Source organism: Cervus elaphus, chromosome 8 (assembly GCF_910594005.1).
Source record: "Cervus elaphus chromosome 8, mCerEla1.1, whole genome shotgun sequence".
NCBI classification, from domain to species: Eukaryota; Metazoa; Chordata; class Mammalia; order Artiodactyla; family Cervidae; genus Cervus; species Cervus elaphus.
The window spans coordinates 48,158,211-48,185,695 of record NC_057822.1 but is presented as its reverse complement, the minus strand read 5'-3'; the positions used below and the strand labels follow the sequence as shown (position 1 = coordinate 48,185,695).

At 40.7% G+C, this 27,485-nt stretch overlaps 1 protein-coding gene across 4 annotated transcripts in view; it reads right to left on the bottom strand.

The window, feature by feature from the left end:
* ANKRD44 (ankyrin repeat domain 44) overlaps positions 1-27,485 on the bottom strand; it is a 304,247-nt gene that overhangs the window by 121,587 nt on the left and 155,175 nt on the right. For all 4 annotated transcript variants that reach the window (XM_043910502.1, XM_043910501.1, XM_043910504.1 and 1 more), the window contains 2 exons: positions 18,727-18,805; positions 12,277-12,347 (listed from right to left, as the gene is read on the bottom strand). In XM_043910502.1, coding sequence (XP_043766437.1) covers positions 12,277-12,347; positions 18,727-18,805 — 150 coding nt within the window. The remainder of the gene's footprint in view (positions 1-12,276; positions 12,348-18,726; positions 18,806-27,485) is intronic.

Here is a 27,485-nt window from a genome sequence, read left to right as displayed (position 1 = left end):
AAAGGTTCAAGTTCATTGATTAGACAGGAAAAAAAAAAAAAGAAATGGGTAGAATCGAATATATTTCCTTTCAAGTGAACTTTAGGTAATTTTCACATGAGTGCTCACTTAACCTTGATCAAGACCATCCCCAAGAAAAAGAAATTCAAAAAGGCAAAATGGTTTTCTGAGGAGGCCTTACAAATAGCTGTGAAAAGAAGAGAAGCTAAAGGCAAAGGAGAAAAGGGAAGATATACCCTTCTGAATGCAGAGTTCCAAAGAATAGCAAGGAGAGATAAAAAAGCCTTCCTCAGTGATCAGTGCAAAGAAATAGAGGAAAACAATAGAATGGGAAAGTCTAGAGATCTCCTCAAGAAAATCAGAGATACCAAGGGAACATTTCATGCAAAGATGGGCACAATAAAGGACAGAAATGGTATGGACCTAACAGAAGCAGAAGATATTAAGAAGAGGTGGCAAGAATACACAGAAGAACTGTACAAAAAAGATCTTCACGACCCAGATAATCACAATGGTGTGGTCACTCACCTAGAGCCAGACATCCTGGAATGTGAAGTCAAGTGGGCCTTAGAAAGCATCACTACGAACAAAGCTAGTGGAGGTGATGGAATTCCGGTTGAGCTATTACAAATCCCAAAAGATGATGCTGTGAAAGTGCTGCACTCAGCATGCCAGCAAATTTGGAAAACTCAGCAGTGGCCACAGGACTGGAAAAGGTCAGTTTTCATTCCAATCCCAAAGAAAGGCAATGCCAAAGAATGCTCAAACTACTGCACAATTGCACTCATCTGACATGCTAGCAAGGTAATGCTAAAAATTCTCCAAACCAGGCTTCAACAATACATGAACTGTGAACTCCCAGATATTCAAGCTGGTTTTAGAAAAGACAGGAGAACCAGAGATCAAATTGCCAACATCCATTGGATCACAGAAAAAGCAAGAATGTTCCAGAAAAACATCTACTTCTGTTTTATTGACTATGCCAAAGCCTTTGACTGTGTGGATCACAACAAACTGTGGAAAATTCTTCAAGAGATGGGAATACCAGACCACCTTACCTGCCTCCTGAGAAATGTGTATGCAGGTCCAGAAGCAACAGTTAGAACTGGACATGGAACAACAGACTGGTTCCAAATAGGAAAAGGAGTACGTCAAGGCTGTAAATTGTCACCCTGCTTACTTAACTTATATGCAGAGTACAACATGAGAAACACTGGGCTGGATGAAGCACAAGCTGGAATCAAGACTGCTGGGAGAAATATCAATAACCTCAGATATGCAGGTGACACCACCCTTATGGCAGAAAGTGAAGAAGAACTAAAGAGCCTCTTGATGAAAGTGAAAGAGGAGAGTGAAAAAGCTGGCTTAAAGCACAACGTTCAAAAAACTAAGATCATGGCATCTGGTCCCATCACTTCATGGCAAATAGATGGGGAAATAATGGAAACAATGCAAACTTTATTTTTTTGGGCTCCAAAATCACTGCAGATGGTGACTACAGCCATAAAATTAAGAGATGCTTGTTCCTTGAAAGAAAAGCTATGACCAACCTAGACAGCATATTAAAAACCAGAGACATTACTTTACCGACAAAGGTTGGTCTAGTCAAAGCTTTGGTTTTTCCTGTAGTCATGTATGGATGTGAGAGTTGGACTATAAAGAAAGCTGAGCGCCGAAGAATTGATGCTTTTGAACTGTGGTGTTGCAGAAGACCCTTGAGAGTCCCTTGGACTGCAAGGAGATCCAACCAGTCCATCCTAAAGGAACCCAGTCCTGGATATTCATTGGAAGGACTGATGCTGAAAGTCCAGTACTTTGGCCACCTGATGCGAAGAACTGACTCATTGGAAAAGACCCTGATGCTGGGAAAGATTAAAGGCAGGAGGAGAAGGGGACGACAGAGGATGAGATGGTTGTATGGCATCACCGACTGGATGGACATGAGTTTGCATAAGCTCTGAAAGTTGGTGATGGACAGGGAAGCCTGGCTTGCTGCAGCTGATGAGGTTGCAAAGAGTCGGACATGACTGGGAGACTGAACTGACTGACTTTTGTACCAACCCTCACTTTCACAGCTCAAGAACACCTAGAATAGCCATTACATTTATTTCTCCACTTTTATGAAATGTTTCAACTTTGCAGTTTTTCATTTTTTAAAATATCTGCCAAGGTAGTGAATTGCAGTTTCACCTTACTTGACAAGAAAGGACTCTATCAAGGAATGCTTAGTTATACAAAGGAGGGGTTCTTCATTGATTTCCAAGGATTAACCCTTTTTTATTGGAAAAGACCATGATGGTCTCATTGGGCAAGACCCTGATGCTAGAAAAGATTGAGGGCAAGAGGAAAGAGGGCAGCAGAGGATGAGATAGTTAGATAGCATCACTGACTGAATGGACATGACTTTGAGCAAACTCAAGGAGATAGTGAAGGATAGGGAAGCCTGGCGTGCTGCAGTTCATGGGGTCACAAAGAGTTGGACAAGACTTAGCTACTGAACAATCTTTTTCTAAAATGAAAATGCAAGTAGTATAAAATGGTTATGGAATCAAATGCACAGAGATACAGGATATAGAATTAGCAAAGGCCTCAAGGGTCATCTGGACTGACCCTCATCTGACAGGCAGCTTCATTTTACAGTCATGATGGCTGAAGGTGGCTTGCCAGCCTGGCTGTCTTAAGGGCACCTGCATTTTCTCCTAGCCCAGAGCTCACTCAGTGGACAGTATCGGGCAAGTACCCTGACATAAATACTCTTAAATGTTAATTCTCCCTTAGTTATTTACATTTTAAATTCTGAAGTTTCAGCCTGCAAAAATGGATGCATGCATTTAATAGAAATGTAAAGTAATATTTTCACAAAAATGAAGCTTTGATTTAAAAAGACTACAATTCCTTTTTTAAAGTTGCATTTTTATTTCAAAAAATTTAGCTTGAAAGCATTTTACCTTGAAGAGGAAGCAATTTATGGTTATTGAGGGAATCAATGATTTTTGTAGTCAAAAGAAGTCTTTTTCCTATATTTCCCACTGGCTAAAAAATTACAGCTAGGAGTTTGCTCTGACAGAAATTTACTAGGTGAAAAAGAAGCTATGTTGGGAATGGGAAGCTGAACACTTTCTGAACCAAGAAAGGATACTTGAACAGTACTTCTCAAACTAGTTGCGGTGAAGGATAAGTTTTTTTTTTAAATATTATTTCAAATTTCTCATGCATAATTAGTAGAATAACAAAATGAAAAAAGAGACAAAGATACAAATTATAAACTCAGTTATTTTCTTATTAAGTTTAGCAGTCATGAAATTACTGTATCAAATTTTTCTGAAAGTTTCTGAATGCTCACTCAAGTCACCACAGGAAAGACAAAATCTCAGACTAGTCACAGGCCACACTGTGCATGGTGCTGCTTCAAAACCTTGGTTTCTTTTTTAATGAACAAGAAGGTATAAGGATGCTGACATTCCTCCTGAGTGGAACACTCAGCCTGAGGACTGCAGGCCTTGTTGGAGGACACTCCACAGTAGCCTCTCCTATTTGAGATACAGAAATAGCAGACAGAGAGAGGAACTGTCAAGGCATATCACGCAGGAGTGAACTGGAGATGGCATATATAGTCATTTCATTTCTACTTTTTATGACTTTCTCCTTTTACAAAAGGTCGCTTCAACCCTGTTTAAGAAAGAGAAACAGGTACTTTGGCACATGGAAAAGATGAGAAGAACTAGGATACATGTGCCTTAAAAATGGTCGCCTCCAATATTTGCTTTTCTTACTTTCAAATGTGCATTGCATTAAGTGGTCATAAATTACTCATGGAAAAGTAATTCTTTATGATTATACAGAGTCCTTGTAGGCATAAACAATGTCAAATTTTATAAACAGTAAGTTGCTTTGGACCAGGGTCTGAGTCTCATGCAATTTTCTATACTGTCCACAAAGCCTGGCAGGTTTCTGGCACCTAATGTATATTCAATAAATTTGAGTAGAATAAATATATTGGTATAATGAATAACAAATTCTCTAAATAATAATATGCAAAAATTAACAAGATTTATGTGTGTTAATGTCCCTGAGGCTGTACTCAAGTCCAGAAGGAATTTAATCTATTACTGTAAAATAATAATTGGTTGGGGCTTTTACCCTCTATCCTCTATTGATTAAAGCAATTTCATATACTGTAAGATTGTATAAATTGGTGCCTAATTTGTTCAAATTAGTCAGATTATCCTTGTAAAAATACCACTACTAAACCAAACGTGTGCTTTATCATTATAATTATTATTAGAGTACAATTATTCTAAGAGCCAGCAGTATAAAGGGGAGACTTGGGGATGTGAAAGAATTCAAACTATTCAAGAACCACTGGCTCTAAACTTTGGAAAGGCCAGATACTAAAGTATTCCCAGACATTAATCTCAGATCTCGAAGTATGGAACGTAGACCACATGCATCAGAATTTTCTTTTTGAAATTCTGGGCTCAATAAAAGGCTTCATCAGAATCACTGGGGGTGAGGTTCTAGAACATGTACTTTGTGTTTGTGTGTGTGTGTGCATGTGACTTTATTCAAAAATTCTTTAAATTGAAGTATAGTTGATTTATAATATAATGTTCGTTTGAGGTGTATGGCAAAGTGATTCCATTTTATACATATATAAATAAGGGCTACCGTACTGGTTCAGTGGTAAAGAATCTGCTTGCCAATGCAGGAGACTTGGGTCCAATCCCTGGGTTAGGATGATCTCCTGGAGGAGGAAATGGCAACCCACTCCAGTATTCTTGCCTGGGAAATCCCATGGACAGAGGAGCCTGGCAGGCTACAGTTCACTGGGCTGCAAAAGAGCTGGACACGATATACATAGGCAATTGTGTGTGTGTTTGTGTATATATGAAATATAATATTGGCGACACAGAATATTACAAAATACCGAGTTTCGTTCCTGTGCTATACAGTAGGTCCTTGTATTTATCTACTTTATATGTAGTACTGTTAGAACAGGTACTTTTAACAAGCATTGCAGGTTATCTGAATGCACACTAAATCTGAATACAACTCATCCACCTTCAAATAGGTTATAAGATGCTAATTTTCTACCCATTCCAGTTACAATCTATGTTCTATATGTGATCATCTTTTTATCATCATGGAAAGCAATAACATTCTAGTCTCCTATGTAATTTTTCCAGTTCTCCTATTAGCATTTAGCCCAGAATGACAGTGTTTTTTAGAGGGAAGGGAAAAACATGATGCTTAAATTTTAAGCTATAAAATGTTTTTCCTACTCAGATCTGGAAAACATCTTTATACCTGTTGGACATTTGTCTGCACAGATACAAAAATAGATACACTTTATAAGTTAACAAGTATCCCTAGGGATGCCCATGGGATGAGGGGCAGCAGTGTAGCGCAGTGGTTAGGAGAACAGGCTCTCTGGATACACCCTCCTCCACTTACTGGCTGTGGTGTCTTAGGCTGTGTTGCTTAACTTCTCTGAGACCACATTTCCTAAATGAGGATTAATAACGGTGTCAGACTCACAGAGTAATTAACTCAGAGGTTAAAACGGAATAATGTACAGAAAATGCTTAGCACATAGCCTAGCAAGCAGTAATTGCTCCATAAATGTTCATCATGACCGTACTAATTTGAACACAACATTCTGAATTCTACACCCCAAAGATGGGATACAATCATTTTCAATATTTCTAACCACAAAAGAGCCTCTGGGACAGAAAAGTGACAAGTTCAGCAAATCCTTTGATGCAGCCCCTCACTTCATTAGAGAAGAAAATGCATGTGTGAAAGGCCAGTCACATTTGGACACAGACCACAGTAGGCTCTATGGTTTTCTACTGGGTGTGTGCTGGCTGTCTACCTGCTATCTGCCCTCAACACAATGTCTAAGAAGTGATACTTCGAGGGAGGTGGGAGAGGGGATCGGGATGGGGAATACATGTAACTCCATGGCTGATTCATGTCAATGTATGACAAAACCCACTGCAATGTTGTGAAGTGATTGGCCCCCAACTAATAAAAATAAAATTAAAAAAAAAAAAAAGAAGTGATACTTCACAGCCACTTGAGGCCCACACAGAACAGGCTTCAATAAACGTGTGTGGAACTCCCCAGGTTTGTATGCATTTCGTTCCTTTATACACAGCTGTTCTTTATCAAGGGAAAACAAAAAAAACAAAAAAGCAACAAGAATAAGCTAAACAGGGGAAATAATATGAAATAATTTACATCAACACTTCAGATAATTCTCCCTGGCAGCCCAAAATCTTGCTCATGTATGTTACCAAGCATTGCAAAATAAATGTCTTTAATTTTTTGTAAGAGACTCTTTTATTTCTTCACAGCTGTGGGAGCAGTCAGAGAAAGAGAGGGATGGGTGGTGGCCTCAGGGAGTCAGTAAGAAGACAATGCTGTTTGGCTCTCATTTCCTGCTTGGTGTCTTCTCCCAGGGAATCCCGAGCATGGGGGCTGGGATGGAGGGAGGAGAAGGGGGATTAGGCCCAGAAGGGAGTTTACAACACAGCCTGGTCAGTACCAAGTCTTAAAGGTTTATCTCCACAAACCAATCTATTTTGATCAATTTTCAAGGGATATGACCATGTCTTGATTTACCTTCTTATTTGCAGAGGAGCTTCTACAATGTCAAGCATGGGTTGGATATTTAATCAATATTATGACCTAATACTCCTATTGCTGTAATAGGCTCAGGAAATGAATTCAGCAAATGAACATTCTTTTTCTAGTCACAGAAATCCAAACATGAAATTTGCCTGATGGAAAGAAGCCTCAGAAATATTGATGTACACTGATCTCTCTGACTTAAACTGATAATCTGTGTTGCATGCCATTTTAGGAACTCATTCTGATTGTGCAGGATCCAGTGGCTTAACGTGGTTTTAGTGCGACACTCCCATAAACAAACTTCAAGTTAGTGTATGTTCCATGCATGAAAGATGGTTGCCACCATCCTTCTCTGTGCTGTGTACTAGCTCCACATTAGCAGTTTTACAGAGACTCAGGTTAACACAGCTTAAATGGAAAACCCAATCTTTACTGAGTCACTCTAAAAACAATTGTTTCCTGGGCAGGCTAGATGCTAAATATACAATGACAAACAACAGGGATGCCACTCGTTGCAAAGAACCGACTGGCTAGATGATCTTTTTAATAAAACAGAATAACAATGTCAATGGTAGTTTCATAGTGTTCCTTCCACGTTAGCCAAGCTGAACTACATTTCACAGAATTCCCTCCCCTGTATTGTTCCGTTTAGGGTTGGCCCCTTGAGAAAGCCACGTGCTCTGGGAGGCAAACATGAAACTATAGACCGATGGCGTGCTGGGTGCCAAGGGCAGTGGCAGCTTTGTGCACAGGGTCAGCCACCAGCGGCATCACTGTGTTGGCACAGGATGGTACCAGGCTGATGCTTCCTCAGATCCCACCACACCTTCTTCAATTACTCCTGTTCCTGGGCCAGGCACGTGTGAGCTCAGAGGTGAAGCACACAGCTCCTTCTGCCGGATACCCACACGGGCAATGCTGAGCAACGAGAGACGGATGGGGGTTCCAGGTTGTCCCTATTTTCCCCCATTTCATGTCTCGTTTTTCAACTGCTGGCCCACAGTGACTTTAGGACCACACAGAAACCAAGAGGACAGCTTTACATAAATAAATAAACTTCCTCAGCAGCTCACATAATTGTGTAAGGTCTAATTCCTATAATATATATCTGCATTTATCATGGTGGTTCTGATTCCCTGATTGAACCCTGAACCTTGAACCCTGAGAGGGATCAATTATCCATGCTTGAGATGCAAAGAGGTTTTAAAGACAATATAGGGTTTATAAGTCTTTCAAAGAAGAAATGGCTCTTAATATATATTTGTGTAAGGAGTATCAGTGTTTGCCAGTCTAAGCAACAGACAGATATGCCTGCTGAACTCATGTTATCTTCTTTGGCAAGTTCTAATAGTCAAACTCCAAAGGACCAGTCCAAACCTTCTCTGTTCTTCCCACCTTGAGTATGCTTTCCCCACCTATTATTTAGGGGAGGCATAAAGTAATGGCTTTTGAACTGTGGTGTTGGAGAAGACTCTTGAGAGTCCCTTGGACTGCAAAGAAATCCAACCAGTCCATCCTAAAGGAAACAAGTCCTGAATATTCATTGAAAGGACTGATGCTGAAGCTGAAACTCCAATACATTGGCCACCTAATGAGAAGAACCGACTCATTGGAAAAGACCCTGATGCTGGGAAAGATTGAAGGCGGGAAGAGAAGGGGATGACAGAGGATGAGATGTTGGATGGCATCACTGACGCAACAGACATGAGTTTGAGTAGGCTCCAGGAGTTGGTGATGGACAGGGAGGCCTGGCGCACTACAGTCCATGGGGACACAGAGAGTTGGACACAACTGAGCGACTGAACTGAACTGAAAGTAATGGCTATAGGATCTAACTTAAAAAAGGAGGAATGGGATGTAGCCAAGATGGCAGAATGGGAAGTGCCTGAACTCATCCCTTCCCACAGGCATACCAAAACTGCAACTGCTTACAGAGCAACCATCCATGAGAGTGATCTGAAGACTTGTAGAACAGATTCCCCCAACAAAAGATATAAAGAACAGACTACAACAAGATAGACAGGAGGGGCCAAGAGGTAGTATACGCAGGACCCATATAGCTGGGTAAGAAACCCATCAATGGGAAGCATATCACAATCACAGAGGTCCTCCCCAAGGAGCGAGAGGTCTGAGCCCCACACTGCTCTGCAGCCTGGGGTGCTGCAGCAGGAAGATGAGTCCCCAGAACTTCTGCTTTGAAAGCCAGTGGGGCTTATGTTCAGGAGAGTCAGAGGACTTAGGAAACAGACTGCTCTTAAAGAGCATGTGCAGAGGTTGTAGCTTGAAAAAAGCCTGGGTCAGACCTACTTGCTATTCTTGGAGAGCCTCTTGAGAGGCACGAGGCACCTGGGACTCACTTGAGAATGAAGAGACTGGTGGCATCTACTTGGGGGAGCTCATTCTGCCATGATGTCGGCACTGGCAAGTGCCATGTGAGAATCTTTCCCATAGCCTATTAGTGCTGGTGACTTACCTGCCCACTCGCACCAGCCCCACAGCCCCCAGGCTGCACAGTCAACCGCTTGGGGAGCCTGCCACATCCTCCAGTGGGCCCCCAACATGAGGGAGAACCTCACAGCTAAACAAGCTTGGGGCCAGCCTTGCCTCCCAGAAAGCTCACAGTAATTGACCCGGCTCCATCAGAGGAGGTGCCCACAGCCCAGATCGGGGTACCCCTAGAGCACATAGCTCTGGTGACCAGAAGGAAAGCGGTGTTGGATCCCATAGGACGTCTCCTACATAAAACCACTTCTCTAAGATCAGAAAATGTATTTGACCCACCTAGTACAGGAAAATAAACACAGAGAATTAGGCAAAATGAGGAGATAGAGAAATATGCTCCAAATGAAGGAACAAGACAAAACCTCAGAAAAAGAACGAAAGTAAGATGCTCAATGAACTTCAGAGAAGAATGGATGAAAACTGGGAGAATTTTAACAGAGTTAGAAAATATAAAGAAAAAACAAACAAAGCTGAAGAATATACTAACTGAAATGAAAAATACACTACAAGGAATCAACAGTAGATTAGATGATACAGAGGAATAATCAGTGATCTGGAAGAGTAGTGGCGATCACCCAAGCTAAACATAAAAAAGAAAAAAAGGATTAAAAGAAAGAAGAATAATTTAAGAAACCTCCGGACCACATCGAGCATACTAACATTGCAATATAAGAGTCCCAGAAGGAGAAAAGAAAGAGAAAGGGGCAGAGAACTTACTTGAAGAAATAACAGCTAAAAACTTCCCTAACCTAGGGAAGGAAATAGACATCCAGATCCAGACAGACATCCAGAGTTTCAAACAAGATGAACCCAAAGAGGTCCATATCAAGTCATACTATAACTAAAATGACAAAAACATGTATTTCCAAATCACTTTGCTGTAGAGCAGAAACTAGCACAACAATGTAAAACAACTCTACGTCAACAAAATAAATTTAAAAAAATATATAAAAAATCTAAAAATTAACAGCAAGAGAAAAACAACCAGTTATGTATAGTAAGCTGATGTTCGGCAGGGAGTTTGCAAGCCAAAAGGGAGTGGCACTATATATTCAAAGCGATGAAAGGAAAAAAACCTACAATTGAGAATACTCTTCCTGGCAAAGTTATCATTCAGATTTGAAGGAAAGATAAAGAATTTTACAAACAAGTAAAAGCTAAAAGAATTCAGCACCACTAACCCAACCTTACAAGACATCTTTAAAGGGACTTCTAGTGAAAAAGAAAAGGCCACAAGTAGAAATATAAAAATTATGAAAGAAAAATCTCATGCGTAAAGGCAAACATATATGACAGGTAGTAGATCACTTATAAAGCTAGTAGAAAGGTCAAAACACAAAAGTAGTAAAATCATCTATTTCCACAATAAGTATTAAGAGATACACAAAACAAAAAAATGTAAAACATGATGTCAGAAATATTAAACATAACAGGGGAAAATAAAAATGTAGGGGTGTTAGAATGTGTTCAAACTTAAGAGATCACTAATATATGTGTGTATGTATACATACACACACACATATACACACACACACACGTACATATACACGTATGCATGCTCAGTTGTATCTGACTCTTTGAAACTCTATGGACTGTAGCCTGCCAGACCTCTTTGTCCATGGGATTCTGCAGGCAAGCATACTGAAGTGTGTTGCAATGCCCTCCTCCAGGGGATGTTCCAGACCTAGAATCGAACCCACGTCTTTTACGTCTCCTGCACTGGGGGGCAGTTCCTTACCACCGGTGTCACTGGGAAGACCCATACATATATAAAGCTTGAGATCATCAATATAAATGTGTGTGTGTGTATATAGTAACCACAAACCAAAAACCTATAAGGTTCCACGTGCTCAGTCACTCAGCTGTGTCTTACTCTTTGTGACCCTGTGGACTGTAGCCCACTAGGCTCCTATGTTCACGAGATTGTTTAGGCAAGAATACTGGAGTGGGTTGCCATTTCCTCCTCCAGGGGCTCTTCCGACCCAGGAATCAAACTTGCATCTCCTGTGTCTCCTGCATTGGAAGGCGGATTCTTTACCACTGAGTGACTTGGGAAGCCCCCAAACCTATAATAGACACATATAAAAAAACAAAAAAATCTAAACACTCAATATAGGCATCAAGTCACAATGGAGGAGAACAAAAAAAGAAAAAAATACTACAAAAGAACCAAAGCAGTGAATGGAAGGGCAATAAGAACACACCTATCAATAGTTACTTTAAATGCAAACAGACAAAACGTTCCAATTAAAAGACATATTTGCCATCCTCACCCACATTTCCAGCATTCAAAATAAAATTACTTCCTGAGCACCTACAATGTAGCAGGCTTGGGATGCATCAAGAAACAAGACTCAGATTCCCTACTGTCACGGGGCTTCCATGTCGGGGACATATTCACCAAACTCAGCACTTTCAAACAGAACTGAGAAACTTCCCTGCCCCATGCTCCTCTGCCTGGCCTTCCCAGTTAGCGATGTCACCCTTCACCCAGGGTCTTCTTCTCCATCTTACCCTCACTTGTTCCGAATCCTGTCAGGCTTACACTCATCTCCACTGTCCACAGTCCCCACTGCTCAGGACACCCAGGATTCTGCTACTTGACCCAGCCTCTACCATGAGACTTATCTTCTACTGTACCCCGTGTCCCAGCTACATCCAACGAACCCACCATTGTTCACAGCCATGACCCTGTTCTTCAGCACATTGGTTCTTCTGCCTCAGCCCTCTCTCCTTTTCTTGGCCTGGTAAACCTCTACACATCCTCTACGGACTAGCTTAACTGACATCTCTTCTTGGAAGACTTCATCTATTCAAGAAGACAGTTATTTGCTCCTTCCTCCAACTCAGTTATGATACTGTACTGATCTGCTTACCTGTTTGCATCCCATCCAGACTGAGAACTCACTGAAGTCAAGGATGATGCCGTCCATCTGGGACCACCCCAGGCAGCCCCTAACACCATGCCTGGCATGCAGGAGGTGCTTAAATAAACAGCTGTCCAAGGTGGTAGCCCTCTCGCATTAGAGGTTTGGCATGAGAGCCTTTTGCTCACCAGTGAGAATCCCTAACTCAGCAGAAAGCATTTTTCCCTTTCTAGAAACCGGAGGTGCTAGGTTAAGTAAGATAATCACTCACCTCACTCCTGGAGGCGACAGCCCGGTGCAGCGGGGTCAGCCACATGTTGTCCTTGGCATTCACACGAGCTCCTGGAACCAAACAGCACAGGTTAGACGCATCCTGCCATCAGGGCAAGTTCTGCTGACGCGAAGTCAGAAGCTGTGTCTTGTGCTCTTGTTTGCCTGGTACAAACAATACATTTTGGTTTTTTTTCTTTGTATCAATCACGTGCTTTCTGGCCAGACAGGAGGCGATACTGAGCCCAGAAGAAGCAAGATCATGAGTTTAGACTGTCACAGGAATTGGGTTAAGACGAGAAAAGAAATGACAGGGTCTCCCTGGGGAGGAGATAGTTTTGAGAAAGCTGAGATCCTCCAGGACTTCAGAAATACAGGTTCTGAAGAATGGAGAACTTCTCAAGGGTGTGGATATATGTATGTGTGCTCCTGAATATAATATATATTCCTGAACATAAACTATATAATCACATTCATTATTTCATTTTTAGTCATTAAGCATATTTATCTCACAGGGCAGACAACATCCTTCTTGACAAATTATTAGGGATGAGCAGTCTTTTAACAAAAGTATATTATCCTAGAAGCCAGTGAGATGTCAAACACATTTGTTAAGTTGGATGCTGATGAGACTTGATCTGGGCTAAAGGGATTAGCAGAAATCCATTTTATCCAAGACCCTAATTATTCCTCTGGAACAAGCCACATATTTCGGAAGGAAGAAGCCAGCTTCCATGGGAGCTTTTGAACTGACACCACATGAAGCCTCTGTGGGCTGTTCACAACTCCCTCACGCGACGGGGTGGGCAGATAGGGTGAGACAGCTATGTCTCCTCAGCCGAGCTAGTTTGAACCAGCGCTGTGAAAATTGCCTATTACCACGAACAGCAAAAGACCTATTTTACTTCATGGTTTTGACCATATGATTAATACATGAATGTATTCTTTCAAAAGATAGATCGTTATAGATTTAGGTAAAGTCCCTTTGAGAATCACCCCCAATGCTGGACTTTCTTCACTCCCTAAAGAAAACTATTGCTCTGAGTTGGTACATGAGATTCTGATTTATGTCTTGTATAGAAATATGTGTACCTAAAAAAAAATAAAGTGTACCTATAGAAAATATTTCCAATATTTCACTGTAAACAATGCTGCTATGAAGATCCATAAAATGACTCTATGCAAGTGTGTAAGTATTTTTCTAGGATACATAATTAGAAATGGGCCTTCTGTGTCATTGACCATGCACTTTTGGTTTTAATAGTTTCAACCCTTCAAAGTGTGCCAATTTATACACTCACAGTGTATGATTGCTTGAATTCCTCACATTTTCATCAATACTTGATGTTATCAGTTATTTATTATTATTATTATTCAAGGAATATGCATAACAATCCAGAGTTCTCCAGAGCTGGGGCCACCACTCAAGTGGAGGATGGTAACTTCAGGCTGAGCACAAGATTCCTGGAGCGCTGCCCAGTTGCCTCACCACCAACCAATCAGAAGAAAGTCACACAGTCTGCAGCCCTCATTCCAGATGTTGCCTTCCTCTCCTGGGGACCGGTGATGACCTATTAGGCCTCCTGTTTGGCCCCTGTCTATTTCGTCACTGACTGGCTCCAACAGTTTTGGGCTAAACTGCTGTTACTACAAGGGCTTCCCACGTGGCACTAGTGGTAAAGATCCCGTCTGCCAATGCAGGAGACACAGGAGGTGTGGGTTCAATCCCTGGGTCGGGAAGATCCCCTGGAGGAGGAAATGGCTACCCACTCCTCTATTCTTGCCTAGAGAATCCCATAAACAGAGGATCCTCGTGGGCTACAGTCCAAAGGGTCGCAAAGAATTGGATACAACTGAAGTGACTGTGCACATCAGTTACTTAAAATATTGCAAATCTGATTGGAAGAAAATGCTCTTACATTTCTGTGTTGCCTATTTAACAATGAGATTGGGCATCTTCTAATATGTTTGTTTATTAGCCACTTGTAATTCATTCCCTGAGAACCGTTTATTTATATTCTTTGCCTATTCCCATTTTTCTTATAATTTATATGTATATATTTATATTGTAGTTACTATTATTACTGTTTACATATTCTAAAATTCTAAAAAAAAAAGTTTTATGTAGATCCAAATGTGGCTTTTAATATCAAAATTCTTTGAAGGAGAAAAATGCCACTGAGCTTGCTGGGGAACATAAAGCAACCTTCACCCCCATGTGTAACAAACACCAGCACTGTGTCCATGCAGCTTTGGACTCACTTGAGAAATTGAAAGATAATTAGAAATCTAGGGAGTAGATTCAGCCACTGTGTAAGCCTTCCATTTCTCCACTAATCCTCCTCCACAAGGTTGAAGAGGCAGCTGCCAGGGAAACCACCTCTCCCAGAACAACAAAATTATTATGACAAAAGCAGAGTTATCTGAACGGGCACGCGTATTTCATCAGTGTCATCCCGTGAGACTGGCTTCCTCATCCTCTTCCTCTGTCTGTCAGAGAGTCTTGTTTACATGTCAGAGGGAGATGTCGGATGGTTTGAGCTGAATATTTATAACTGATTTTTCTAAAGGAAGCTTCACGTTATTTACCTGCCTGTCAGGCACCATTGTGCGCTGAAGGACACGGAGTCAGCATGTCTAATGATTTAAAGGCAATGTTTTTCCTCCAAGCACATTTTTAAAATTTTTTTTTTTTAAGCACCAGGTTATACTGATTCTCCAGAAACCTAGACCTAACTAAAAGTTATCAGGCATGAACTGTAATTACAAATTAAACATCTTTTTTTTTTAATCTTATCCCTACTACCTCTTGATTTTATTTTCATAAATAACAGGAGTAAAGAGAACTCTGAGCATATTTTCAGAGGCAATATTTCTGTTCTTTTCACCGTGTCATCTAGAAACAAGTAGGACAAAGGAAAAAGAAAGATCAAATGACTAAAAATCTTACAGGCCAGCGAGAACAATTGATTCTTAAGCCAACGTTTGGCTTTTAATTATAGAAATAAATATGAAAGAAAAATCACATGAAATATGATTATAATACAGTGAGATCAGCTTGCTATTGATTTTTTAAAACAAACAGACCAAATCTCATTATAGCCCAGGAGCACTGTCCTGCAAAGCAATGGCCTTAGAAGAATATATGATAATTCCAAATATGTGGCAGTTGCTCAAAACATTTTAAAAACTCCCCTTGGAGTTGCCTTTGGGGCCAGTTTATATGCCTATCAGCAAATGGCCCATTACTTTATAATCACACTACATTGGAGACCAAAATCAGCATTGCCTCATTTAATTACCCCTCTTTTTCTAGACCTCCCCCAAAAATCAAATCCAACCTCAAAGGATGAATATTTGTTATGCATGAAAGAATCAAAAGAATGACCTGCCACCAGCTCTGGAGGCAATTTGCATTGGGAGTGGTAATCACATTTTGAAAAATCACAGGAAATAATGTCATAGGAATACCACTTGTTTGGTGGCCTACATTCTAATTTATTTTTTTAAATTAATAGTTACAACTCACAAACACTCACATATTACAGGGTGTGTACTCCTGGTTTTCTTCCTTCAGCTCAGAACCCTCTTTCTAACCCTTGTGTGTTTCCAGAATTTCTGTACAAGGTCTTGTTACTATGTTTCTCTGTGTGCTTCCCTCCCCATATCTCAACACTAGTCTCTTAACTCTTAGCCACTGATTGGTTCACACTGATCTCATTCATATATCTCCAGGCAAATGATTTAGCAAGCTCTTGACTTTCTCTCTGCCTTAATCCTGACTAGGTCAGTTCCAAAACAGAAGCTACAAGCAGGTGGTGAAAATAAAGCCAGAAGCAGTTATAAGAGGAGGAAATCTGCAAGGCCTGAATTCCTTGCTGTCTACTCAGACGCACTCAGGGTTCCATCTGCCTAGCTAACAAAAGATAATGTCAGTAGGAATTTAGTGGGCTGGAGTTACACTATGCTCTGTAAGTTAATACAACAATGGAGAACACAGCTGTAATGGGAGATTCTGGCAAAGTCAAATGATTTGTCCAACATGGGACTCATTAGCACCTCATTCATTATTAAACTGGAAAACAATTTGGTTGGATTCCCTAAAGGGTCAGCTGCCAGATGTAAGTCAAGAGATGAAATCACTGCTCTTGCAATGATATTTATTTAGGAATATACTACACAAAATGAATAAAGGACCTTTCAGGGAAATTAAAACCATGACAATTTCAAGAGTTTGCTAAGTTTCCACAGTTGAGTAAAATTCCTAAAGAACCTTCACAATTCTCTTCCGTATCCTGTCTTCCTAATTTGATGAGGGGAGGAGGAAAAATTCCATAGCATGTGCCACCTGAAATTATACTAGAGGCATTAATAGCTCAGTGATTCTTCCAAGATGACTGGGCTAAGGAAACAGCAGTACAGATCAAAAGATACAGAACAGTTTCTCCTGGCTCTGAATGAGCCCTGTTTAAAAGAGGAGGGTGCTCCATGCCCACATAAAGGAGAGGTGAAACCAAGTCTTTTGATTATCAGACCCTAGATGCCTGGGAAAAAATAGATGGGTCACCTCCATGTTGAAGAATTAAAACTTTCCCCTTCAAACATAGAAAGACAGACAAAACAACATGCAAAAAAGCATAGCTGGGGATATAAGACAAAGTTCTAAATTTGCACAGTCATGAACCAAACATTCCTCTGAGAACCCTGAGCTGTGTCTTAAAACAACACTTAGAAGGTAGGTAGAGCTTGTTGGGATCATTAGGTGTCATACCACAAAAGTCTTTATTTGGCAACTCCACTGATTCTGCTTATAATTTTCCATGGGCCAGATTTCTACTGCTGGGGCAACCAGCCAGGTGTGCACCGGCTCTTGGCCACAGATGGTGCCAGTGCCAAGCAGTACATGCTTGTTTGGAATACAGCCTTGAAACATCTTTAGAATTATCAGAAGGAAGGCCTGTTCTCAAGAGCACAGAAAACACTCCACGAATTCTAACCTAACCTCCGTGAGACTGTCAGGAGCATGGAGCACAAGCATTGCAAGGCACAGAATACTTGTTTCCTGAGAAAAGCTACCTCAAGAACACAAACACAATGAAAATAAGGGCAATGTGAATCTTCCTTGTGCATCAGAGCACCACTCTTTTTCACAGTGTTCTCCACACCTGCTCCAATACTGTTATCAGTTCCTGTCTTTGCATAGCTGACTTTGGAATTCTACAATTTCCCTTTACTACTGCAAACAAAGGCGAAACCTTATTATTGGGCTTTTGCATAGTCTCTGGGCAGCGGCATTTCCTCCAGATTTGAATCTCCCCAAACCAAAAGAAGGAAGAAGAAAGCCAGCTAGCCTGCATGCAATCCACATGGAGACTCATGCACATGCTTAGATCCACTCCACGGATTTGTTCAGCAAACACTCAAAGTTTTGAAAAAGCACATGCTGGTTTTGGGTGGGATATACCGAGCAAAGGTACTTATGTGTTGTCTAGTCATGCAATAGTGTCCGACTCATTGAAATCCTATGGACTGTAGCCGCCAGGCTCTTCTGTCCATGGGGATTTTCCAGGCGGGAGTACTGGAGTGGGTTGTCATTTCCTCCTCCAGGGGATCTTCCTGACACAGGGATCGAACCCACGTCTTCTGCATCTCCTGTACTGACAGGCAGATTCTCTACCACTGAGCCACCTGGGATTCCCACCAAGTATATAGGTTTCCCAAAATGAAAACGCTGGTATTTTAAAATCTGATGAAATATTTAAAATACATAGAAAAATAAAGAGAACAGTATCACAAAGACCAGTATGCACACAACATGTGCTGGCCACATATTTACTCCCAATTTTTAAAAAATGAAGTATTTTACATAATTACTGTCTCTTTTTTACCCTCCCCTGAAAACATCTCTCACTCTATTTGCCTCCTCAGAGGTAACTACTATCCAGAAACTGATGTTTCATTTTTTCCCCATATTTTTATGCTTTGATTACATTATAGTCATGTATCTAACCTAACCTCCATGAGGTTAAGTTAAACAAAATAGTACTGTTTTGCAATGCAATTTAAAAATATGTAAATACACACACATATCTATGTGTATTCATGTAGACTTTAAGGAATCCATTTTCCTTCTTTAATTTTTAATTTTTTACAGTGAAAGAAACAGATATCCAAATGTACGGAATGCATCCACAATCCTGGGCCTGACTACTTGTTAAGATGGTCAGGAGTCAGACTTCCAAAGCAACATAAAAGTTTTACTGGAGAAGTCATTTTTCAATAAGAAGAATGTCTTGTATTGTCCCCTGTCTACTGATAAAGTCAATGATCAAATAAATGTCCACAAGCACAATAAAGAAACTTTGTTTGGGTTCTTTGTAGTAGTCAATCTAGTAAATTGGTTATTTAAATCTTCACATGCCATTGACTTTTAAGTACAGCTGATATTTACCTGACAGAATCAGGAGTTCAATTATCTCTGCATCTCCCAGAAACGCAGCCACATGAAGTGGGGTTCGCTTCTCAGAATCCTGAAACGATGGCAAAGATAAACAAGTCAGTACCGGCCGGAGCTGCCTTTGGTAGATACAGTATGACAAGTCACTTACTCTGAGGTTAATGCTTGTGAGAGAGAGTGAAGGTCAAACATCTATTCAGAGGAGTGCTGCTTACACATTTCTCTCAGCATCTCCCCCAGTCCCATCAAGGAAAGATCCCCATTTCTGTGTCCGTATGTTGTATTTGCCTCATTGCTCCTCTTATTAGAGCCCAGCTCAGCTCAAGGATGGCCCATCATGCACTGGATGATGAAATAAATTTTTCTTTAAATCTTCAGTATGGGTAAAAAAATTTCAATGCTTCTACCTATCTTAACAGTACAGTTCAAAGTTTTCAATGACTTATTTTCTTTCTAAGAAAACTTAAACTATTCACAAGGACATGAAATATAAATACAATTATTTTCCATTGCTGTTGCTTAGACCACTGCCCATTCATGTAATACTTACTGACTGCCTACTGTGTGTCAGGAACCAGATTCTGGGGACATAGGGGTAACTATGAGTTCATGCCTTCACGAAACTTACAATCAAGTGGGAAGGCTGATAATAGTCATGTAACCCAGTGACACATGAAATCCTTTCAGATGGTGATAAAGACTATAACAAAATTAAAACAGGATGAGATCCAGTGACTGTGAAGATGAGAACAAGATTCCTTAGGGCGGTTGCGTAAGGCCTTTCTGAGGGTGCTGACGCTGAAGCTAAGAGCTGAGGCAGATATTACTAACTCTGTCGTACAGATGAGAAACTGTGGCTCAAATAAATTAAGAAATGTCCTCAAGACTCCACAGGTATACAGCAGAGTCAAGATTAGACCTTCACCTGTCAGATTCCAGACTAAGTCCTTTGCATGGCATTCAACATATTGTGCTGTGAGGCAGCGTGGTAACAGGCAGGGGAGAAAAATACTGCTTCCCCATCTGTAAATTGGAGATAATACCTCCCTAGAGGACTGATAAGAGCATTCAAGACAATGTAAGTAAATAAGTCCTCAGCAGGTATGAGGCTTGGTACACACACAGCAAGTGCTCCATGGTGGCCACTCTTGTCACAGCATAGACAGTTGTGGGATACTGTAACCCAGAAGGACCCTATGGAAACTTCCCCATCCGTGTCCTCTACCTGCCTCATTTGTAGAAAAACTTTAGCTTCCTAGGCTTTCCCCTAGTTTCAAAGAAGAAATTTAATCAAAGTGAGAAAATGCAGAAACAAAGAAAAGAGAAAATAACACAGACATTAAACAAAATCTAGGACCTTGAGTTCCTCCTCGAGGGCTATAGATAATATCCTGAGCCACATCCTTGAGTTGTTTTGCAGATACTGAAACCTCCACCAAGAGGAAGAAGTTAACTGCGTGCTGACATAAGCACGTAGATCCCAGACAAGTTGGAACCAGAATGTTGAGGATGCTGACACCCAATTACCTCACCACCAACCAACCAGAAGAATGGCCACAAGCTGATCATATACCCCAAAACCCTCTCCATCACCCTGACTTTAAAAACCTTTCCCTCAAAGCCATCAAGGAGTTCAGGAGTTTTGAGCATCGGTCGCCCACACTCCTTGCTTGGCCTTGCAATAAACGCTGCATGTTCCTTCACCACAATCCAGTATCAGGAGATTGTCTTTACTGCACACAGGTGAGCAGATCCAAGTTTGGTTCAGTGACAACATCTTCCCTCGAAGACTGAGAACTCTCGTAGGGTACAGAACAGGTCTTACCTCTCTCCCTATAGTAGCACCATACTAGGTGAAGAAGTGAAGTGAAAGTCACTCAGCCGTGTCTAACTCATTGCAACCCCATGGACTATACAGTCCATGGAATTCCCCAGGCCAGAACACTGGAGTGGGTAGCCTTTCCCTTCTCCAGGGGCTCTTCCCAACCCAGGGATCGAACCCAGGTCTCCTGCCTTGCAGGCGGATTCTTTACCAGCTGAGTCACAGGGAAAGCCTATACTAGGTGCTCAGCATAAACTGACCAAACTCGACTAGTCTACATGCATGGCCTCTGCTACAAACTTTCAGCAGCTATCCTATAACAAAGGTAACCAAAGCCTATGCACCGTCTTGGCAGTTTCTCCAGAAACTGGGATGCATTTTAGTTTTGACACTTGTAGAGTCACTATTGATTTTAATCATCATTCCTATCATTCCTTGACTAGACAATATACCTAACAGTCCTTGAAGCCCAAGGATGTTATTTTGTTTTCTGACAGTTCAGGTCCTCTGCTCTCAGTCTCTTCCAGACTATAGCTTTTAGGCATTTCATGACTCACTATTATCTAAAACAGATGGTAGGCAGGGAACATGACAAGAACTGATCTTCAAGCCAGCCTATTTGTTAGGAGGTCTGGTAAATAGGTTTAATGAAGAGATTAACTAACTTTTCAGCGGATCAAAAGAGGGGGTTTGAATTAACTGGGAATTTATGTCTATGTATGCTACAGGCAATCACTACATATAAGAGGAAGTAGGGCAGTCACGTTACTATTCCATATTCGATAATGATATGCCTTAGAAAAGGACTTCCCTGGTAGCTTAGTCAGTTAAGAGACTGCCTGCAATGCAGGAGACCCAGGTTCAATCCCTGGGTTGGGAACACCCCCTGGAGAGGGAAATGGCAACCCACTACAGTATTCTTGCCTGGAGAAGCCCAGCAGGCTACAGCCCATGGAATCACAGAGTCGGACAGGACTGAGCTACTAACACTATTATAACACTATGGCTTAGAAAACTGAGTGAGATTTAAAACCATGGTTAACCCTCTTATTGCCACATCATCCTTTCTGTGAAAATAAAGATTCAATGTTTAGAAGCATATTTGCTTATTTGAGAATCAAGTATTAATTTATACAGTGAACTATACAAATACCTGAGATCAGACTTTCACAAATGTCTTCTATTTCTTCTATTATGTTTCTACAAGCACTTTCCTTTTTAGCTTTATATTCTCTTTGAATCCTCTATAATAACTGAAAAGTATCTATTGGGCCTTAGAATAAAAGTTAAATAATTATATGTTCGTTCATAAATTGAACTGGTTCCAGAGTTTGGTTCAACAAATTAAACCTCACCTAAGTGATTTAAACAAGGACTAACCCAACCCAACTTATGACTTTAATTTGACCTGAAGCAAAGTCAATGCTCTGTTTGAGAACTTGGCCTCAAATAAAGGCCAAAAAAATACCAATATTCAAATCTGGTTAGTCCATCATTATGTAACAGGCTTTACTCATCCTGTAGGTCCTTTTATGACATGACTTGTTCAAATTGAAGTTTTTGTATTATAATATGGGTGTGTTACATGAGATCACGCTGTAAAAACTCCTTGGTTATAAATCCTATTTTTCCTCCTAATATGCATTTAAAGGTTTCCGACAGCTTTCTGAACACCTATGCCAACTGATACTCTCCCTCATGACAGGCCATGAACAGGCAAAGCAGAGAAGATCTATATTCAGGAAGCAGTTCTTCAATTCACCAAAGCAGCAGAATCATATAAACAATTTCATGTGCTATTAAGACCTTACCTAAAATAACAGTGCATTACTGCTATTGAGGTTGCCATCACCTGCTCTCAAGCAAGGAACCTGAGTGATGTGCAGGATCATAAGTTGAGAGGTGAATAACAGAGTCACATCCATCACCATACCCAACGAGGTAAAACCAGCCAGGAAGTTGCAGTTCATCCTCTAAGCAGAGGTCCACTCTGCTTGCCATCGGCTAGATAAACGGACTGGGAGATGCAATGGTAGAAGGAGAGGGAAGGCTCCAGGAAAAGAAAACGCTAATAATAATACTAGGAAAAATAGGTCATTGGCCAATGATATCCCTATGGCATCTAAAAGAAGAAACAAAATCCATCTGGTACTGAGGCAAGGCTTTTAGATTTTTTTTCAGAATGCCTTCTCATCTCTTCTATTATTTAAATCTTATAACATCCGTATCAGGGGAGACACATCTTTCAGAACTTTGTTGTTAAGTCTTGCTACCACCATTTAAAAGATATGAACTCTGAGCCCTTGGATATGTTGTATGACTTGCCCAATACAGTAAACTGATGTCAAAGAATTGGGGGTCCTGGCTACCAACTTGAAACCTTTTTCTTTATAAATGGAAGCAAGTGATGACCAAGCAAGATGGATGGGACAGGGGAGGGAGGCTCAAGAGGGACGGCATATATATATTTACATATAAAATTATGACAGATTTGCACTGTTGATGGCAGAAACCAACACAACATTGTAAAGCAATTATTATCCAATTAAAAACAGATTATGGGACTTTAGTTTGTTAGCCTCTGTTCCAGATGTCTAGGAAACATCAGCAGTCATCCTTTTGTGTCCTATGGGTCATAGCCCACACACAGAAACCTTGTTTACAAAATGTGGGGTGTACATCTACCAAGAGCAAAAGATCTGAACAATGAGAAGGAATTTAAACATAAAATTCAAAACCAAACCAAAAAAAAATGGAAGCAAGAACATCATCATAGAAGCTGCCTTGATAGTCAAAAAAACTTTCCCTTATAACCCCTAAGAAATTCTGGGGGAAATGTGACAAACATATAGTAAACTTTCACTTAAATGAACTTGCAAAAAGTTAAATGATCTGGGGCAGGACACAAGGAATAAACAGAACCAAAGCTGGAAGCACATGAGCTCATTACCCTGCAAGGAGAAGCCACACTCCAGGGGCTTGGGACAGAACACTTGCTCTGGGATGGAAGGTGAGGTGGAGAACTAAACCTGGAAGACCTAGAAAGTGGTCTTGAAGAAAAATTCCTAAAGAACAACGGTGGGCTCCAAAAAAAGCTAAACACTCCCTGGGCAGATGGCAAAGTAATGCCTTGGCCTAGATTCTTGGTGGAAGAATAAAAGTGTCTCCACTGAGCATGTGTATCCCGAGTCTGCCCTCCTGTGGTTTCAGGATTTGAAGAATACTGGAGTGGATTGCCATTTCCTACCCCAGGGAATCTTCCCAACCCAGGGATCAAACCCACGTCTCTTGGGTCTCCTGCATCGGCAGCTGGATTCTTTACCACTAGCACCACCTGGGAAGACCCCTGCATAGTTTAGAAACTTTCGAGCCAGAAAATAGTTATAAAAATTGGTTCTAGGCCAAGGATACCCTGATGGTGCCAAGAAGAAAAAACAATACCTATCTAGAGAGATGTGTCCTTGATCCAAGTGACCCAGGATTCCCACAGACTAAAACCTCACTGAAGGTGAGCTCACAAACCACAAACTTATGTGGAAACAATTGATTTCCCATAAGCCAGGGTCAGCAGGCATACCAACCAGAAAGAGCTTGATAGAATAGAAGAATCAGACAGAGACACAGTGTTTAAAATCGTTCAAACATGAAGGATAAAGCCCAAGGGAGAAAATAAAGCCTTTTTTATTTTTGACTGAACAAAATTTGGGGGAACAGGTATGAAGGAAGAATTATAGGAAGCAGTACAAATGATGTTAGAAACCATCTAAGACTTTGATTTAAGAGAGATGAAAACAGAAAAGTTGAAAAAAATTGAAGAAGGATAAACTAAGAACAGTGACTTTGGAATATGTTTTACCACCATATATTCAGCCATATTTTCTAGGTACAGACATGTATTAAGAAGGTATTATCTTCCAGACACTGTGATAGATGTTATTAATAGAAATACAAAATTTGAAACATTCAGTCATCACCATAAAGACACTTACATCCAGTAACCAGTTGGCAAATTTAGGACATCAGAAAAAAATAAAAGCAGGGACATGGTAATTTGATGGTAATTTGATATTTGTGATGTTAAAAGATTTATGAAAATTACCAAATGCACTGTGACAAAGTGTTAGCCACTCAATCATATCAGACTCTTTGTAGCCCCTTGGACTGCAGTTCACCAGGCTCCTCTGTCCCTGGGATTCTCCAGGCAAGAGTACTAGAGTGGGTTGCCATCCTTCTCCAGGGGATCTTCCTGACCCAGGTATCAAACCCAGGTCTCCTGCACTGCAGGCAGATTCTTTACCATCTGAGCCACGAGGGAATCCCACTGAGACTAATGCTGTAGTCAATATTGTCCCCAAACCTGTTCAATTCTGACCACGCCTGGGGCAAGAAGTCTAAATGGACAAGAAAAAAATCTCTTTTGAACTGGGACATGAACACATTTTGCCCAGGACTCTCAAGAAGCCCTACTGGCTCCCACTCAATAGGAACTTGGGAAGCCCTGGGCCAGATTTCCAGTTCAGTCCCAGAGCCCAGCCGGTATCTTATAGGCTGCCTTGGGGTAGTTTCTGGATCAAAACTAGAATCCAGGACCAGACTAGGACAAGAGTAGCCTTCAGGCATTATAGCCAAGCTACATGTTCTGCACCATTTGTATTCATTCTATCTGTTGTCCAAGTGGACTTTCTGAGATGACCAACAGTTAATAAATGGTTGCATAGGTCTTTACAACACCTAGGAACACAGAGGAGAAAAAAACTCAAAAGCAAGCACACATCAGAAATAAACACAAAAATAAATTCAAAATCGATTAAAGACCTAAATATAAAATCAGAAACTGTAAAACTCTTAGAGGAAAATATGAGCAGAACACTCTCCAACATAAATCACAGCAAGATCCTCCATGACCCATCTCCCAGAGTAATGAAAATAAAAATAAACAAATGGGACCCAATTAAACTTAAAAGCTTTTGAATAATGAAGGAAACTGTAAGCAAGGTGAAAAGACAGCCCTCAGAATGGAAGAAAATAATAGCAAATGAAACAACTGACAAAGCATTAATCTCCAAAATATACAAGCAGTTCATGTGGCTCAATACCAGAAAAACAAAAAACCCAATCAAAAAGTAGGGGAAAGACCTAAACAGACATTTCCGCAAAGAAGACATACAGATGGCTAAGAAACACGTGAAAAGATGCTCAACATCATTCAGTATTAGAGAAATGCAAATCAAAACCACAATGAGGTATCATCTCACACCAGTCTGAATGGCCATCATCAAAAAGTCTACAAACAATAAATGCTGGAGAGGGTGTGGAGAAAAAAGAACCCTCTTACACTGCTGGTGGAAATGCAAACTGGTACAGCCACTATGGAGAAGATTGTGGAGATTCCTTAAAAACTGGAAATAGAACTGCCATATGACCCAGCAATCCCACAGCTGGGCATGCACACCGAGGAAACCAGAACTGAAAGAGACACGTGCACCCCAATGTTCATCACAGCACTGCTTACAATAGCCAGGACATGGAAGCAACCTAGATGAATGGATAAGGAAGTTGTGTACATATATAAAACTCAGAAAAAGTAATGCATTTGAGGATACATAAATACACAAAGGAATGTATTTGAGTCAGTTCTAACGAGGTAAATGAACCTGAAGCCTATTATACAGAGTGAAGTAAGTCAGAAAGAGCAAGACAAACACTGTACATGAACGCATATATATGGAATTTAGAAAGACAGTACCAGCGATCCTACATTCAAGGCAGCAAAGGAGACACAGATGTAAAGAACAGACTTTCGGACTCAGCTGGAGAAGGTGAGGGTGGGATGATTTGAGAGAATAGCACTGAAACATGTATATTACCATATGTAAAATAGATGACCAGTGCAAGTTTGATGCATGAAGCAGGGCACCCAAAGTTGGTGCTCTGGGACAACCCAGAGGGATAGGTTGGGGAGGGAGATGGGAGGGAGGTTCAGGATTGGGGGGACACATGTATACCTTTGGCTAATTCATGCTGATGTATGGCAAAAACCATCACTGCATTGTAATTATTCTCCAATTAAAATAAATTAATTTTTTAAAAGAAATAAATTATCAACGTAGTTTTTAAAAGACTGTTCAAGTTCACAAAAAGAGAGATCTTTTTCTATCCCCTAGGAGCTTCAATTCCAAATAGCCCTTGGCAAACAGATTCAGACTCATGGAAAAAATTCAGGTTTCTTCAGAAGGAAGGAAGGTTAAACCCTCCCTTTCTATGAATAGCCAAAGACACACACAGCCAGCTGGCGTCTGAGCTAAATTTGCAGCATGTCATGGAAGGATCAGGCAGAGGAAGTTTCTGTCATCTGTTTACCAAAGAAGCAGATGAAAGAAAATGGGGAACTAGAAGCATGTCCATGTAAAGTGAACTTGACGCGGGCAGAGAGTCATTCTGACAGTTAAACAACACTGAGTTAGGCAGGCCGACCGAGGGGACACCCCAAGCCTCTCTTTTGAAGACTAAAAATTGTTTATTACAATTCTTTGGAAATTCTAGTTAGAAGCGCATGATCTAATCTTCATTGTACGCATCTGTCGTACACTAAAACAAACATCCCTCCCTACACAGAAATATCTGAAATACTAAGACAGGCAGACAGCACAATATTAAAAAAAAAAAAAAAAAAAACTCTACAAAGCTTTCCTGTCATGAAACACAAAAGTTAAGTTCCAATCATCAACTCAAATGCCCACTACTACCAAAGGAGTGGAGAAATAACTAACCAGCTTATGTACATTGAGTGGAGATGAGCAGGAGCAAACAAATATCTAAGAAACTCTGGACACAAAATCAGTACCTTGGAGATACATCAAATCATGTGAGGAAAAGAGCCAAAGACACATTAAAGATTTAAATCAAACAAGACACAGAAAGGGAAAGATTG